General features: G+C 39.4%; 2 protein-coding genes across 3 annotated transcripts in view; one reads left to right on the forward strand and one right to left on the reverse strand.

The window, feature by feature from the left end:
* Positions 1 to 2,569, reverse strand: part of TOMM70 (translocase of outer mitochondrial membrane 70) — a 31,619-nt gene extending 29,050 nt beyond the window's left edge. The window contains exon 1 of the mRNA XM_032852039.1: positions 2,040 to 2,569. Coding sequence (XP_032707930.1) covers positions 2,040 to 2,366 — 327 coding nt within the window. The 5' untranslated portion in view covers positions 2,367 to 2,569. The remainder of the gene's footprint in view (positions 1 to 2,039) is intronic.
* Positions 2,570 to 2,649: 80 nt separating this feature from the next.
* The window catches only part of LNP1 (leukemia NUP98 fusion partner 1), a 36,077-nt gene continuing 20,315 nt past the window's right edge, over positions 2,650 to 18,411 (forward strand). Inside the window, exon 1 of one of the 2 annotated variants that reach the window (XM_032852041.1) lies at positions 2,650 to 4,004. The gene's annotated coding sequence lies outside the window, so the exon portion shown is untranslated. The remainder of the gene's footprint in view (positions 4,005 to 18,411) is intronic. The other variant, XM_032852043.1, reaches the window with a different exon arrangement.

Genomic DNA, 18,411 nt, shown 5'->3' on the forward strand with positions numbered 1-18,411 from the left:
GATATCCAAGTCTCTGGCTTGGGAAACTAGTTAGATGAGGAACATTGATAAGAGGTACTCTCAGGAAAAACAGGGGAGTCTGGATGTGAAATATTCGTGAAGTAATGAAGTGAAAATTCTCCTTAAATTTGGGTCTCTTGAGATGTCTAGGCTATAGACAAGAAATTAGGGAGCTATCAGTATATGAGATAAATAAAACTCCCATACAGCAAGCAAGCATCTAGTGAGGGTGTGGAAGGTTAAGAATGCTTATGATAGAACATGAAGATCAAGAAAAGGAAGAGGCAGAGAAAAGAGCCTGGAAAGGACACCGAGAACAATCAGCAAGGGAAGTATCAAGAAATTTTTTAAAAAGCAAAGATAACCAGAATATACTATTTCAGAAGCCACAGGAAAAGTTATGAAAATTAAGAGAAGACAATGTGAAATATCACCAAGGATCAAGTGAGATAAAGACTGAAAGGTGTTCATTGTACTTAGTTATATAGGAATGTCATTGGTCATCCTGATTTTTAAAAAATAACTAGAAGCCTGTTTAAGGGGAGAGAATTACTTTACTTCAAAAAAAAATGAAAACAGAGATTACTCAGTCTGTGACGCTCTAATTAAAATGTTTAAGTACATTTCTCCCTTCCCATTCTAGAGTGCTTAGATTAGTGGTTCCTAACCATTTCATGTGGGATAACTCCTGTGTAACATTAAAAAAACTTGAATACCAGAATAACTATATATTTTATCATCAGATTAAAAAACAACCAGATTTTAAAAAAAAGGATAAAAAAGTTACTATACTCAATGAAGTTTTAAAGAAATGCACATTTCAAAAGAGTCCCAAGTTTGAAAAAAGAAATGCCTAAGACATCTACATCTGTCTGTGTACCAGAATATCATTACTTTGTGTATATGTCACAAAGTTTCATGTATAAAAATTATTTTTATGTTTAGTGATTATAGCATTAAAAGCTTTTCTACATTAAAAAAAAAAAAAAAGGCGGCAATGTTTTACTCTCCCACTACAAAGACTATCTGGCCCTGTCACAACCTAGCAAAAGCCTAACATATAGTGGGCATTAAACTATGGTAGTTCACTCCCACATCAAAACTTCCTTTAAAGCTTATTTGACTACTTAGTAAAATCATGTCTTTAACCTGAATAATATAACATGGAAATGACTTGCAAATGTATTTGGGAGCTATTTGACCAAAGGTTTCTCTGAACTCTGATTTACTCTGAACCATCACTGTACAATCCGAGAGGGAAATAAAATCTTCCACCCCACCCCATCCCAGTATTGTTAAATGCAGCCAGGCTTATTCCCCACAGCTGTCAGATACCAAAAGGATTTAACAGTCGGTAACAAAACCATGCAAAGCAGTTCGCCAAATACTCTGATGCTTGGCCTAACATCAAAGAATCTTTATCACGCATGTCAGGCTTGAACATGTACATTTTCAGGTAAAATTAGAAAATGAACTTAACATGCTTCTACCAAAAAAGTTTAAGAATTCGCTCCCACAGATTAAAAAAAAAAAAAAAAAGGCTACTCAACACCATTTCACTCTGCCAACCAACAGTCACTGTATTTACCTATCCCCTACCCTGAGAGACTTCATAAAACAGGGGTGGCTTATTATTAAAAGGTTATTACGGATCAAGTTCTAGGCCTTGGAAACCACAATTCCTATCAACCACAATGTATTAATCATAAATGGAATCTGGCTTCCTTTACTAGTTAAATACAATCTTCGTATTTGCAAAAGTCCCCCGTACCCAAAACGCCAGTGATAAATGCTGTGTCACTGAGAAAAAAGACAAGTATTTTTTTGAAACCAAAAGGATACTATATCAAAGAAGAACACTAACTTGTGTCCTCGGGCTATCCCAATCCCTACAAAGGCAGCCAGAAATGTGCTTCCCTAAACCCATGTGCTGCCCGGCAGCTTTCGTCTGATGGGAAGCCCCCTGACCCGCACAACTAGTCAAGGAAAGCCTTCACCCGCTGGGTTCCATCTCCACAGCCCAGGGCGGTTTCTCTCACCATTTCCAGGTGAGCACCGGTGCCCTCGGGATGTCCGCTGCCCGGGGCCGGACTGGCCCTGCCCTCTGGGGTCTTCCGTTCGCTATTACGCTTTAAACCGCCGGCATCACCTCGGCCCCCAGCCTCCCGGCGTCGCCTCTGCCGGCTCCACAGGTACATGGCACCTGCGCCCAGCAGCAGGGGCGCCCCGACTGCTAGCGCCAGCTGCCATCGCGGTAGGCCCCCAGTACCAGGGCCCGCAGTCGCGCCGCCGCCGCCCACCCCACTCCCGGAGCTAGGCGCAGCCGCCGCGACCACCGCCGCCTCCACAGGCTTAGAGGCGGCCATGACGAGTGTCCTCCGCCGCCGCCTCCCTGCTGGTCGTGGGCGCCTCAGTCACCAGGTAGTGTGCGAAGGAACACCGGAGGGAGGGAAGGAAAGCCGTGGGCTAGCGAGCACGCTAGGCAGCGAGAGCGGACGACAGAAAAGGGCCGGAGGTCACCGGAAGCCTAGGGCATGCCGGGCCAGACCCGGCAGTCCCTTTCCTCCGGTCTCAACTGTGGGGGGGAGGGGGGGCGGAGTGAAGAGAAGAGGGGGAAATTACTTCCGGGTCAGAGGGAAACAGGGCGGGAGGGGGCGTCGTTAGTGGCCCTTTCTCTTCCCTTTCGGGGCGCTGCTGTTTGTGAGACTAGCTTCTAGGATCTTGGGCTTCCGGTGGTAGCCACTGTCGTTCCCTCCGCCTTCAGAGGGATCTCTTATCTGGGGAAGCGGAGGAGTGACGCACATAGGGTGGATCTACGGTGCGCAGGCGAGCAGTGCGGAATCTGCAGCGATCCCAAGAACCGGCGGGAGTAGCGGAAGAGTTGTGAATGTTATTGGTTGGCAGGAATGGTGGGCGGGGCGTAGCCCGAGTAGCTCAGTTTATTGGTGGAATTTGGGCTTCGTTCCCCCATTACCGCCACGTAGGCGCTTCTTAGACCTTTGGGGCAGGTAGTTTGGTTATGAATTCCTGGAAACCAACGGATTAAAAGGACTGTTAGAGGTGTGTGAAGGAAGAACTCAGCTAGAGCTAGTCCGTTGTATCATCGGTTTCCTTATTTCTACCGTGGCCGGATTGTAGTATGGAGGAATTTGAGATTGCTGGGGGCAACGGCAGATGGTAGAAATCAGACAGGGTGGAAACGGGCAAATCTAAGTTGGCTTCCGCCAAAACGGCTTGAACAGAGTCCCCGCGGTTCACCGTCTGCACCAGTTACGAAAGCGATGACGTCTGTGTGTTGTTAATGAAGTTCTTGAACTGAGTGGGTAGAAATGTGAAGACCCAGAGTTCCCACCTGCTTGCAGCTTTCCTGTACATATTTGTGCCTTGTGCTGGATTTTTCCTGATATCCCAGCCCACGTCTCCATCCCTGGAACACCCTCGCCCTCCGCAGTGCTCTGATCCGCCCACCGCCTTGCGAGTTTTGCATTAGCTGTCTTCAGCCTTCTTGCTTCATTCCCAAAACGAAATTTCAATTAATAGCTATCATATATCGAGTAGCTTTGTCAAGTCCTTTCCCCATGCTCTGCACCAGACGTCTTAAAATACAAGAATTTCCCTTGCAAGGAATTGTTCGGATTTCATAGTATTTTCAGTAGGAAAACACTAGTATTAATAGAGAATGAATCCAGAGCTATGGCTCCGCATATCAAGTATGCTGGTCTGCAGACCCTTATATTAAAAATTTACAAAGGTTCATTTTGCTTTTGGGCGCAACAGGATTTTCAGCATCACAGTAGAACTACATAATGATTGAAAGATAGTTTATTTTAGATAGTTTATTAAAAATAGTTTATTTAAAATAAAAATTTATTTATTTAAAATAGATTAAATTAGAATGGCCCAATTCGAAGGTTTCGGTATCGTTGCTTTTCTTCTGCTTCATGTAGGTTCCTATTAGTAAACTGCTTTCAGGTAATAGGGTTCCTCAGCAACAGACTCAAAAGGTGAGCTAAAAATAATAGCAACAGAACTGAGTTGATCAAATAGGGATTGTTGCAGGCAATCGTCTCTTCTTCCTTCCTGATTCCCAGCCCTCAGAGGAAAGTCTTCTGGCCCTTAATGCTATTTCTCCCTTGCTGTTTTAGAATAGAGTTAGGATATTTCTTTACCGCAGTTTCCATTTTTCTGCAGCCTCAGGGGATTGTAGAATGCTAGTAACTAAGTAGGAACTAAGTCATTTGAAGTTTAAAAAAAAACTTATCAGAATAGATAACGTTGTTATGGTTGCAATCCAAAAGTTATAAAGGGTTTACTGTGAAAAGTCACCGTATCCCTAGCTACCCAGTTCCCCTCTCCAAAGGTGATCAGTGTTAGAATTTCTTGAAACACTTTGTTTAATTAATATTTATCTAAAAGGCTGCTTTTATTGGTTTTGAGATTGGCATCAATAAATGAATTTGTTCTTGTTACTTTTGTGATTTGTTGAACATAACATTTTCATTCCCTAGCCTATTCATCTCTTTTCTCCCATTTTTTCCATCATTTCCTTATTGATTGTAGTGTAGAACTGAGTAAGAATGTCAGTTCTATGACCTTGCTGACCTAAGGCATAAATTTCTGAGCTGGGAAATAGTGAAAACATTCCTCTCACACCTATATGTGAAAGATTTAATTAGATAACATTTAATTTCATTTTAGTATATTGTTACAAAATAGCATACATTCATTGCTTAGTTTTCTGTTTTTCTTAATTTTAAAGGAGAGAAGTAAAATTGTCTTTAAGAAAATTGAAGTTTTGTATATGTGAGCATAAACATTTTGTTTTTCCTGCTAGATTAACGGAATTCAATAGATGTCTTCACCTCTTCTGTGGTCTATCTTGGGAGTCAGTTGAAATGAGGTAGAACATCTAATGGACTGGTATGCAAGAGATCTGAGTTCTTATTCTAGATTTTAATACTAATAAGCCATGTGTGTGACTGTGGGCACCAATGTGACCAGTGGATTAGATGATTTCTAACTCTCTTCCTAGCTATGAAATTGTATGATTCTAGCCCCTCAATTGTCATTGCTACATGAAAGGCTTTCTTATTGGTAGAGTTGGTAGATATCTGCTTGATTGGTGCTCAAGGCTTCCAGTGAGTCCATAGACATACTAAGCACATACATACACAGTTCGATTCTCTTTCAATTTTTCCTTAGGTTTCCATTCTCTGTTTTTATTCACTGCAAAATACTGAAAAGAATTGTTTATGCCTGTTATCTATACTTATCATCCATTTCATCCAAAATCTCTTATAATCTGGTTTCTAATTTTGTTACTAGTCTGAAACTACTTTAAAGGTCACTTAATTCATTGTTTGTTTTTGACTTTTATTTGATTTTACTGAAGCATTTGGTATCATTGGTCTTTCCCCTCTTGAAACATGGTTTTCCCTGGCTTTCAGGAGACTAATTTCTCCTGGTTCTTCTAATCACTGACCAATTTCCAGATAAATGCTGCCCAATAGAACTTTCTGTGATGTTGGAAGTGTTTTTTTAATCTGTGACATCCAATATGATTTTTTATCTGTTGATGTCCAATAGCCATGTGTAGCTATTGAGCACTTGGAGATACAGCTAGTGTGACTAAATATTTTGTTTTCATTTTAATAGACTTAAATAGCTTTGTGTGACTAATGATTACCATATTGGACAGCACGGCTCCAGATTTTCCTCAAGTATAGTAATCTGAAAGAATTTGTGTTCTTTGTCTGCAGTCTCTCCATTAGTAACCAAAGTATGTCTCATTGCTTCAGGTACCATTTCTCTGAAGATCATCAATATCTAAGTATTTCTTAGTTTGACGTATCTGTATACCTCCTAGCCCTATAATTTCCTACTATTTTCTGAGCAGAAAATGCCTGGATGCCTCATTTTAAAGAATATAACTCATCATCTTCCCTCCTCAGTCTTTCCCTTTGTAAATCCCCTTTTTCTCACAATGCCACTGTTACCTTACTAGCTACCCATATTTGAAAGCTTACGCTTTTTGGACCTTTCTCTTTTACAACTCTACTTACCTAGCACAAGTGAATGTACCAATATATACATATGTAAACACAAAATCTTCTGTGAAGTCTTACTGATTCACTTGTAATATATATTTTTTTTCCTTTTCATGCCCCCTGCCACCTCCCAGTTCAAATACATGAAAACACTTAGAAGTGTGTCTGGCATATAATAGATGCTGAATAAATAGTTGTTTCTTCTCTTTTTTTCTTTTCTCCATTTTCTTTATTTTTACTGAATGCTGTATCAGCTTCCCAGCTTCCAGTACCTTTCTTCTAATAGCAGCACTCCACTCCTAGTACTCCTAATGTCATTCTGCACTTAGATACTAGATTACTCTTCCCAATGCAAAATCCCAGTTTCATTCTTGAGCTCAAAAACTTTTAGACCCTCTCCACTTCCTATGAGGTTCCTATGAGGTTAAATGTCTGGCCATCCCCTCCTCCTATACACTTCTTCTATTTCCTTGGTCCACATTCATAGCACTTAGCAGTGTTTAAAATTATTTAGGGGACCCGTCACAGGATATAAACTCTATGCAGACAGAAAATTTGTTTGTCTTATACTCCCAGAGCCCAGAAGATAGTCCTTGTAATGGTTAATTTCATGTGTTGACTAGGCCACATGTGCCCAGATATTTGGTCAAAAATTGTTCTGGGTATGTCTGTGAGGCTGTTTTTTCGATGAGATTAACATTTGAATCAACAGACTGAGTAAAGCCCAAATAAGTTGAAGGCTTGAAAAGAATAAAAAGGCCCACTTGCCCTCAGTAGGAGCGATGTTCCACAGCTTGACTACCTTGAGCTGGATCATTGTTTTTTCATGCCTTTGGAATTGTACTACAGCATTGGCTTTCGGGTCTTGCTTGAGCGTGCCAGCTTTCAGACTGGAATTTGCACCATCAGCTCTCTCAGTTCTCTCTCAACTGCAGACCTTGGGACTTCTCAACCTCCAAAATTGCATTAGTCCATTCCTTTATAGTAAATCTTATAAACATGTATGTCTAGTAGTTTCTGGTTTTGCTTCTCTGGAGCATGCTAAGTAATACAGATTTTAGTACTAGGATTGGAGTGCTGCTATTAGAAGATACCTAAAAATGTGGAAGTGGCTTTGGGCTTGTATAGGTAGAGGCTGAAAGGTTTTGAGTTGTGTGCTAGTGAAAGCTGAGATTTCCATGAAGGAACTGTTGGTAGACATAAGGACATTAAGGGCAATTCTGTTGAGCGCTCAGAAAGAAAAAATGAGAGATGGAGACAAAGCTTTCATTTTCTTACATAAATATATAATCATGAACAGAATGTTGGTAAAAATATGGATATTAAAGGCTATTTCAGTGAAGTCTCAGAAGAAATGAGGAAAGGGCTATTGGAAACTGGAGGAAAGTGATTTTTCTTATAAAGTGCCAAAGAACTTGGCTGCATTTTGTCCTAGTATCTTGTAGAAGGTAGAAATTATGAGTGATGAAATTGGATATTTAAGAGATTTCTAAGCAAAGTATTGAAAGTTCTTCCCATTGCTTATAGTAGAATGGAAGAGGAGGCAGATGAGTTGAAGATGGAACCGTTAGGTGAAAAGGAATGAAAACTTGGAGATTGGAAAATTCTTAGTCTGTCCATATTGCAAAAAACAAGAAAGCTTGTTCTCTAGAGAACACTAATGGTATAGCTGAACAATGATTTGATAGATCTTGATGGAACTCATGGGCTTCATCAGCCATCTCAGCAGAGGCCAGAAATAGAGATAGGATGATACCAGAAGAAGAAACACTGCCAGCTGGGACTAAAGAGAACAACAACAAAAATCTAAGGGCACTGACTGTATTAAATTTTGAACTTGTTTGGGACCCCTTACCCCTTCTTTCATATTTTTCCCTTTTGGAATGGAAATGTCTATAATTAAGTCTGTCACATCGTTGTATTTTAGAAGCAAATAACATGTTTGATTTCATAGGTTCACAGCTGGACAGGAATTTTGCTTCAGGATAAATCATATCTCAAGTCTCACCCATACTTGATTTGTATGATATTGAAATGAGACTTTGGACTTTAGATTTTAGAGTAGGTGCTGGAATGAGTTAAGACTTTGGGGGCTGCTGGGATGAAATGAACTTGTTTTACATGTAAGGGCATGAATTTGGGGGGAGACTGGGGTGTCACTCACTGTACCAAAATCTGTATTAGTCTCTTAGGGCTGCTATAGCCAAATACCACAGACTGTGTGGCTTGAACAATGAAAATTTATTTCTCACAGTTCTGGAAGCTGGGAAGTCCAAGATCAAAGTTCTAGTCAATGTGGTTTCTAGTGAGAGCTCTATTCCTGGCTTGCAGATGGCTGCCTTCTCCTTGTGTCCTCACATGATTTCTCTGTCTTTGTGTCTCTGTCTCTATCTCTCTTTTTGTGGTAACTAGGGGAGAGAGAGAGAGAGAGCTTATGCACACAAGCTCTTTAGTGCTTCTTCTTAGAAAGGCACTAATCTCGTGGGACCAGGGTCCCACCCTCATGATCTAATTTAACCCTAATTACCTCCCAAAGGCTCTATCTCCAGACACCATCACATTAGGAGCTAGGAATTCAACCTAAGAATTTGGTGTTTGTGGGGGAGACACAAACATTCAGTCCAAAGCATATAGTAAGCACACAATAGATATTGTTTTTAAGTAATTGATATTGAAGGGTATCAAAGATGGAAAAAATGACATGTAGGATGAGAGATAGATAGAATCCTCATTTACTTAAAGCAAAACTGAGTGTCCACTATATTATGAGGTTTCCTTTAAACTCCCCAAATACTTTTCTGGAACTTTCTTAAAACATAGCCCTTTTTACCTTGGTTTACAGAATTATACTTGTCCTGCCTCATCTGTTAGACCATAAGCATCCCAAATCAGAAGCTATGTCCCATACTTATCCTTTTACCTTTTATGGTGCCTAACATAGTGTCTCTAGTAAAGCTATATGTCAGAGCAAAGGGCTATGTTTTTTCTTTCTGCATTGGGCCTATACAACTGTATAAATATTTTCCTCACAACTCCCACATTGCCATAATTATTTGTTATCATGTGCCACCCATACTCAGTTCTGAGTCCTTGAGCAGTGAGAATCATGTTCTAGTCGTCTTTCTGCTCCCGTATCTATTGCAAGGCTGGGCACACGATAATTGTTTGTTAACTTATTTATCCATGCAGCATAATACCTGAAATGTGGTCAGTGCTGAGTAAAGAGTTGATGAAGTGTTTATTGACCAATTCCCTGACTGCTGCTTCATTTCCATTCCTGTTGCCAATATTGAAAGATCCGGTGCCACCATTGCTGTCCAACACCTACATCAGCTAAGAAACCAACTCGAGTGCTGCCACTGCTGCCACCGCCAGGAATAGTTTGCTTCCATTACCACCATCATCCTATCTACTGGTTTCCAGTCCCAAGCATGCTGTAGTCAGTTACCCCCTGCATCACTGCAGCTTCTTCCATTGGGATCTGATTGGTTTGTCCTTCATACCCCACTTATGATATATAGTCTGTGCTTCCTCTGAGGCCTCATGCTGTTAATTTTCCCCCAGTTTTTCTCCTGATGGTTTTTGCCTTGTGCAACTTCCATCAAAGCATTAGTTGAGTGGGTGGCGCTTCTTTGTTTCTCAGGGGAAATGTCACTTGATGATTCAATCAAGTGGCTGTTCTTTTTGCTGTCAGAAGGAGCCTCTGCATTTATCTTCAGGGAACAATCTACAGTCAGCCTAGCTCCCTCTCCTTAGCTGTGACTGATGGCGCATATGTATACTTTAGGCACTCACTTTCCATCTTTCTGCCCACTCACAGATTTGTAAGATCTATCTCATCAATCCTCATCAACTTAGCTCATTACCACCCACAAGAGTTTGTGTCATTTGCAAATGTAGAAATGTTGCCTTGCTTATACTTCTAAAGATATTACATATAGATTATGTGCATTGTGCCCCGCACAAGAATGCTGGAGCAAGTGGGGGCTGAGATCCAACCTGTACTTTACTCCTCACAGTCTGGTATCAGGCTATGTCTGCCTAGAGAAAGGTATTCCATCATCTGAATTGCATGAAGATACTGGTCCATCACTAAATGATGGGCCTGCAGTGGAGTAGCCACCAATAAAGGGTGCCAGTGACTAATTCATTCCTATTGGACTAGGAGTGTTTGTTATGCAGACTTGATCTTAGCATTGATCTAGCACTGAACCTGAAGTCCTCTAGGCTATTCTCCCCTATCTTTACCTTTGGTTGTTTTTCTAAATCAGTGAAAACTAGCTTCAAATCCAACAATGAGGAGGAGACTTAATTTTTTTTTTAATTTTTTTATTTTTCAGCATAACAGTATTCATTATTTTTGCACCACACCCAGTGCTCCATGCACTCCATGCCCTCTCCAATACCCACCACCTGGATCCCCCAACCTCCCACCCCCCACCCCTTCAAAACCCTCAGATTGTTTTTCAGAGTCCATAGTCTCTCATGGTTCACCTCCCCTTCCAATTTCCCTCAACTCCCTTCTCCTCTCCATCTCCCCTTGTCCTCCATGCTATTTGTTATACTCCACAAATAAGTGAAACCATATGATAATTGACTCTCTCTGCTTGACTTATTTCACTCAGCATAATCTCCTCCAGTCCTGTCCATGTTGCTACAAAAGTTGGGTATTCATCCTTTCTGATGGAGGCATAATACTCCATAGTGTATATGGACCACATCTTCCTTATCCATTTGTCCGTTGAAGGGCATCTTGGTTCTTTCCACAGTTTGGTGACCGTGGCCATTGCTGCTATAAACATTGGGGTACAGATGGCCCTTCTTTTCACTACATCTGTATCTTTGGGATAATACCCAGTAGTGCAATTGCAGGGTCATAGGGAAGCTCTATTTTTAATTTCTTGAGGAATCTCCACACTGTTCTCCAAAGTGGCTGCACCAACTTGCATTCCCACCAACAGTGTAAGAGGGTTCCCCTTGTTAAATTATGAAAAAAAGTAAAACCATAAAAAATAGTTTCTGTGCCTCGGTTCATGTTATTTATTGCTGCTTAACAAACTATCCCAATGGCAGTGGCTTAAAGCAACTTAGTGGCTTAAAACAGCTATTTTATTACATCTTAAAGTTTTATTGCTCAGGAATTTGCCCAGGCTTGATTGACTTCTGTCTTGGTGTCAATAGTTTATTCTTCTGACAAATGGACTGGTCTGGGGAGTTCAAAACAGCTTCACTCAGGGTCTCACACCTTGGTGCAAAGGGCTTGAGGACTAGACTAATTTGAGACTGTATAGGGGGACAATTTCTTGCGGCCTTTCCAGCATGGCAATCAGGGCAGTCAGACTCATGTGACAGCTAAGGGTTCCTAGAATGTCCCAGGAGCCCTAAGCAGAAGCTGCATAACTTTCTAAAACATCGCTCTGCCACCTTCTATGGTCCAGGTATGTTACTAAGGCCAGCACAGATTCATGGGGAGGCGAATTAGACTCCAACTCTCAATGGGAGAAGTAGCAAAAAAGTTGCAATTCTTTTTAATCTACCACCATCTTCCGCTAAGATTTAACCAGTGTCACAGTCTTGCCCTATTTGCCTGTGACACAGTTAGAAAAACATTTTTATTATAGAACTTTGATAAAGATAATCTGGAAATCTAAATAAATAATCATACCTAATAGTGAAACGTTAGTACTTTTCTCTTTGAAGCCAAGAACCAGTCAGGGATTCTGGGTTCTGTTATATAGTACTGGAGGTGTTAGCCAAAATAATTAGACAAAAAGGAAATAAAGGAAGATTGGAAAGAAGTAACTTTTCATTATTTATAGATAATATGGTTGTCTCCATAGAAAATTTTAAAAAAGCATAATATACTAGAACTAATAATTTAGCAATGTTGCTGGATAAAAGATTAATGCTATTCTCAAATTGGTCCCTTATGTTTTCCAAAGTATTGGCTATTTTGTGGTTCTCCTGTTCTCAAGTCTGGCAGTTGCTTTGGTTGTTTTCTTTTCCTCCTTCATGAACAACTATCCCAGGTCTTAGCTGTTGGAAGTTTGTCCCCACACTGTCCACTTGGGAGTGAAGTACACCTTGTCACCAGTATTTGCTGTAGAGTTGTCCATGGATATTTTCCTCTACAATTGCTCTATTGGTTTTTGTGTGGGGATTCAGAGAGGTTGAAAATCTATGCTATCCTCATTATTATCTTCCCAGAATACCTCTAGATCAACAGCATTTTAATCTTGTAGCTACTCATTTAGAGAAGTTTCTTTCTCTTGCTACTAGACATTTTTCTTTTTACCTTTATTATGAAATAATTATAGTTTCACGGGAAGTTGCAAATAAATGCACATGGGGGTCTCATACCTTTCACACCACTTTTCACATATTGACAATTATAGGACAATATTAAAACCAGGAAATTGAAATTGATACAATCCACAGAATTTATTTAGCTTTCATCAGCTATGCACGCACTTGTTGTATGTGGGAGTTACAGTTCTGCACAGTTTTAACATGTGTCATGTAACTACCACTGCAATAAAAATGTAGAACTATTCCATCATCCCAACTCCCTCATGCTTATAGCCAAAACCCCCGGCTTCCAATCCTTAACCCTTGGCAATCACTAATCTGTTCTTCATCTCTGTGACTGTGTTATTTCACATATGCTATATAAATAAAATTATATAGTATGTATTCTTTTGAGACTAAACTTTTTCACTCAGCATAATTCTCTTAAAAGCAATCTAAATTGTTGTTTGTATCAAATCTGCACATTCATACGTAGGCTTTTGCATGAACATAGGTTTTAATTTCTCTAAGATAAATACCCAAGAGTGCCATTGCTGGATCATATAGTAGTTGCATTTTTAGTTTTAAAATAAACTGATAAACCATTTTGCAAAGTGGCTGTACCATTTTTAAGTCCCATTAGCACCATAATAAGAAGGATTTAACTTCTCTGCTTCTTCTCCAACATTTGGTGTTGACACTATTTTAAAATTTTTTATCCATTCTGATAGGTATTTATAGTGATATCTGATTTTGGCTTTAATGTTCATTGACCTGAAGGGTAATGATGTTGACCCCTTGCCATGTGCTTATTTGATGTCTGTTTTTTTCAATGTAATGTCTTAAATGTCTTTTGCTCGTTTCCTAATTGGGTTCTTTCTTCTTTTAGTGTCAAATTTTGAAAGCTATTTATATGTTCTAGAAACTAGTTGGATATGTTGGCAAACGCAAATATTTTCTCCTAGTCTTCACCTTGTCTTTTCATTTTCTTCACAGGGTCATTTAAAGGGCAAAAGATTTTAAAATGATGAGATCTAGTTAATCCATTTTTCCCTTTGTGAATTACACATTTAGTATGAAATCTAAGAACTCTTTGCTTTGTTCCTTTAAAAAATTTTTTTTAAAGATTTTATTTTTAAATAATCTCACTTCTCTACCCAGGATGGGGCTTGAACTCACAACCCTGGGATCAAGAATCACAGTCTCCACCAAATGAGCCAGCTAGGCACCCCTTTGCCTAGTTCTTGATCTCAAACATTTTCTCCATTTTTTTCCCTAAAAGTTTTATAGCTTCATAATTTGTGTTTGAGTTTGTGATCCACTGTGAGTTAATTTTTGGTATTGGGTATGAGACATAGGTCAAGATTCATTTTTTTTTACTTTTTTTTTTTTTTTAAACATGGTGAACGCAGATGCATACGCCCTGCTGGATGGCTGCTGAAAGATTCATTTTTTGAAACTGTGAATGTCTAATTGTTCCAGCACCATTTGTTAAATAGGTTTTTCCTTACTCAACTTTCCTTACTTGAATTGCTTTTACACTTTTTAAAATTTAGTTTAGATATCTGTGTCTGTATCTTTTCCTGGATTTTGTATTCTGGTCCATTGCTCTATGTGTATTTCTACCAACACAATACCGTCTCTATTATTGTAGCTCTACAGTAAGCCTTAACATTGTATAGCATGGTTCTCCCAATTTACTCCTCATTTTCAGAATTGTTTTAACTATTTCATGTCCTTTGAATTTCTATCAATTTTAGAATAAGCTTTTCCATGTCTGCAAACACCTGGATAGGAATTTGTATTAAACCTAGAGTTCAGTATGGGGAGAACTGACATCTTTGCTTCATGACTTATTCATGAGTAAGCCTTTCCGTTTCTTTTTTCTTTTTATTTTTTCTTTTAAGATTTTATTTATTTATTTGGCAGACAGAGATCACAAGTAGGCAGAGAGGCAGGCAGAGAGAGAGAGCGAGGAGGAAGCAGGCTCCCCGCTAAGCAGAGAGCCCGATGCGGTGCTCGATCCCAGGAGCCCGGGATCATGACCTGAGCCGAAGGCAGAGGCTTTAACCCACTGAGCCACCCAGGCGCCCCTAGCCTTTCTGTTTCTTTAGTTTTCTTTGATTTCTTTCATCAGCTTTTTGTCATTTTCAGAATACAGATTCTGTACATGTTTTCTTAGATTTGTATCTAAGTATTTCACTTTCTTTAGGGGGCAATTATAAATGGTATTGTGATTTAAATTTTGATTTCCACATATTCATTTTTAGTATGTAGAAATGCAATTAAGTTTTCTTTGTATTAAACCTGTATCTTGGGACATTAGTGAAACTCACTTATAGGTTCTCAGAGTGGTTTTGTAAATCCCTCGGGGTTTTATCTAGATACAATCATCTGCAAATAGAGACAATTTTATTTCTTTCTTTAAAATGTGTATGCCTTCCCTCACCTCCCTCCCATTTTCTTCCCTTGTTGCACTGGCTAGAACTTCTAGTACTGTGTTGAATCAGAGAGGTAAGAGTGGGCATTCTTGCCTTTTTCCTGATCTCATGGGGAAAACTTTCTGCCTTTCATCATTAGGTATGACGTACAGGAGTCATTTTATTTTATTTTATTTTATTTTAAAGATTTTGTTTATTTATTTGACAGAGCGAGAGAGAGAGATATCACAAGTAGGCAGAGAGAGAGGCAGAGAGAGAGGAAGGGAAGCAGGATCCCCGCCTAGCAGAGAGCCCGATGTGGGGCTCGATCCCAGGACCCTGGGATCATGACCTGAGCCGAAGGCAGATGCTTTAACCCACTGAGCCACCCAGGTGCCCCCAGGAGTCATTTTAAAATAACATCTTTTCATGATTACAAAAGTGCTACATGATCACTTACAGAATGTAGAGAAAAGGAGCACCTGGGTGGCTCAGTGGGTTAAAACCTCTGCCTTCGGTTCAGGTCATGGTCTCAGGGTCCTGGGATCGAGCCCTACATTCGGCTCTCTGCTCAGCAAGGAGCCTACTTCCCCCCTCTCTCTCTGCCTGCCTCTCTGCCTACTTGTGATCTCTGTCTGTGAAATAAATAAATAAAATCTTAAAAAAAAAAGAGAATGTAGAGGAAAATAGAAAGAACAACAAAAAAATTATCTGAAATCCCATGATTCATAGTTGATATTTGAGATCATACTAGTATAAACTGTATCTATTAGGGTTCTCCAGAGAAATAAAACCAATAGGGTGTGTGTGTGTGTTTGTGTTGGTGTGTGTCATGTAGAAAGAGAGAGGGGGAGATTTATTAATGAATTGATTCACGTGATTATGAAGGCTGATAAGTCCAAAATCTACAGGGTGAGTCAGGAAGCTGGAGACCCAGGGGAAGCAATATTGCACTTGAAGTCCAAAGGCAGTCTGTTAGTAGAATTCTCTTGCTTGGGGTAGGTCAATCTTATTTTCTATTCAAACTATTTAGTTAAATGAGGCCCACCCACATTATAGAGGGCAATCTGCTTTACTCAAAATCCACCAATTGAAATATAAATCTCATCCAGAAATCTTGCCATTTGTGACAACATGGGTAGACTTAGAGGGTATTATGCTGAGTGAAATAAGTCAGATTGAGAAAGACAAATACCACGTGATTTCACTTATATGTGGAATCTACCAAATAAATGAATGAGCAAACAAAAAGCAGAATCAGACTTACAGGAAAAGATGCCAAACTGATGGTTGCCAAAGGGATAAGCCAAATGGATGAGGGGGAGTGGGAGATATAGCCTTCCAATTATGAAATGAACAAGTCATGGGAATAAGAAGTATAATACAGGGAATATAGTCAATGATATTGTAAGAACATCGTATGGTGACAGATGGTAGCTACACTTGTAGCGAGCTTAGCATAACAAATAGAGATGTTAAATCACTATGTTGTACACCTGAAACTAATATACCATTATGGGTCAACTATACTCAAATGAAAAAATTTTTAAAAATTTGATTTGCCACAAATAAATAAATAACAATTTATACTTAAAAAATTTGTAAATCTCATTCACAAATGCTCTCATGGAAATCCAGAATAATGTTTGACTAAATAGCAAGGCACCATGGCCCAGTCAAGTTGACAAATAAAATTAACTATCACAGTGTATTATATTTTGATTTTGTCACCAAAGATTTTATTTTGAGAAGTTCCCTGTGTCATTAAATCCCTTGATTTTTTTTTATGATTGCATAGAATTCTGTTGTATGAAGATACCATAATTTATTAGCATGGTCTCCAATTGTGCTTTTAAGATGTTTCCACATTTCTGCTATTTTATTTTATTAAAATATTTTATTTATTTATTTATTTGGAAAAGAGTGTGTGTACGTGGGGAGGAGGGGCAGAGAGAGAGGGAGAGGGACAAGCAGATTCCAGACTCTGTGCTGAGCATAGAGCAGATGGGGGCCTTGATCCCACAATCCCAAGATCATGACCTGAGTCGAAACCAAGAGTGGAACACCTAACTGAGCCACCCAGGCACCCAACATTTTTGCTATTTTTAATAATGTTATGATGAACAAATTTCCTCTGCATATCTCTGATTATATACTTACAATTCTAAGAAGAGAAATTTCTGGGCCAAGGAACATGAATATTTAAAACAAATCTTCTTAATACATCTTGCTGTATTTCTTTCCAGAAAGACCACATTTATCCTAAGAGTGTATGGCATTTGATCCTCAGAACAGATCGTTCTGGAGCTTTGTTAAAGTTTTTATTTATAACAGTGTGAAAATTACCCATTGTTTATTTTTATTTTTTTAAGGATTTATTTCTTTGAGAGAGAGAAGGGGAGGAAAGAGGGGAGGGACAGAGGGAGAGGGAGAGAAAGAATCTTAAGCAGACTCCCTGCTGAGTGCTGAGCTGCACCTGGGTGGGGGACAAGTGGGGCGCAGGGGTGGTTAATCTCACAACCCTGAGATCATGAGCTGAGCTGAAATCAAGAGTGTGATGCCCATCCAACTAAGCCACCCGGGCACCCCTGTTCATTGTTTATTGACTCAAACTTAAATCTTTCCAATTTCTTTTTCTAAATGTCATAAGTATTTTGTCACAGTTTCCTTTAAATGTTTGGTGATCCACTCTGTTATAGTACATGGCAAAATTTTGCCCCTCTTAGAAGTGAGACTCACAGGATTCTTAAATTCTCTCAATTCTTTTCTGGGGCACTTCTTATGGGGAGGCTTGTAGACTCGGACTAAAAAAAAGTGCTGAGACATTACCCTTAGATTCTATGAAATTGTAGTTAGTAACTGGGAGGAAGTATTTTCTGAAGTATAACACATTGATGAGCTAAACTGGTAGTTCCCCCCCCCCCCCAGAGTGGTAAATTTTAACAAATAGTGTGTTCAATCTGTTTTAGAATAATAGCTGCCCAGGGATCAAGGAGACCTTGAGAGGTCATATAAGGCATAACACTGCTGGAGGCAAAGCTGCATAGATTCCATCTCTGACAGATGAGAATCAATACTGTGCTTCAAGGTCTCTTGTGGAAGAGATGATATCTTGTCTTAAAAAACCTATTCCAACATCTGACGACTTTGACTGTTGTCAAGCCTACCATTAGCCCAAATCCTGCAGAACTTGATGATGCTTACTGCCAAAGTAACTAGATATTATATAACCAATAGACAGACCTCTGAAAACACAACCCCCCCAGATATTTTTTACATCAACAGTACTTTCATAATAGAAACGGTATAGCTTTTTAGAATAAGAAGTGATGATGAGGTATGCTCAAGTAATACATACTTTCAGACACTTAGTTAAACACCAAGCAACAGAGTGGCAAACTTCACAGTGTAACTTGGTAACAGTCACGGAAATGGATGACTGGGCTTTAACATATTACCTGTAAAAGAACATTCTGACAATCAGGACATTAAATTAACAGCTCACAGTTTCAAGTATTCAAGCACTGCTTTTTGGCAGGTAAAAACTGTGTAAAAACCACTGATGTATTTTTGACTGTATATAAATATATAAAGATGCCCCAGCTTAGTTTTTGTGTACATAGCATTTCTTTTCTGGAATGAGAGTGGCTTAGGCA

The sequence above is a fragment of the Lontra canadensis genome, unplaced genomic scaffold (assembly GCF_010015895.1).
Source record: "Lontra canadensis isolate GAN:19392208 unplaced genomic scaffold, GSC_riverotter_1.0 scaffold6, whole genome shotgun sequence".
In the NCBI taxonomy this organism is placed as follows: Eukaryota; Metazoa; Chordata; class Mammalia; order Carnivora; family Mustelidae; genus Lontra; species Lontra canadensis.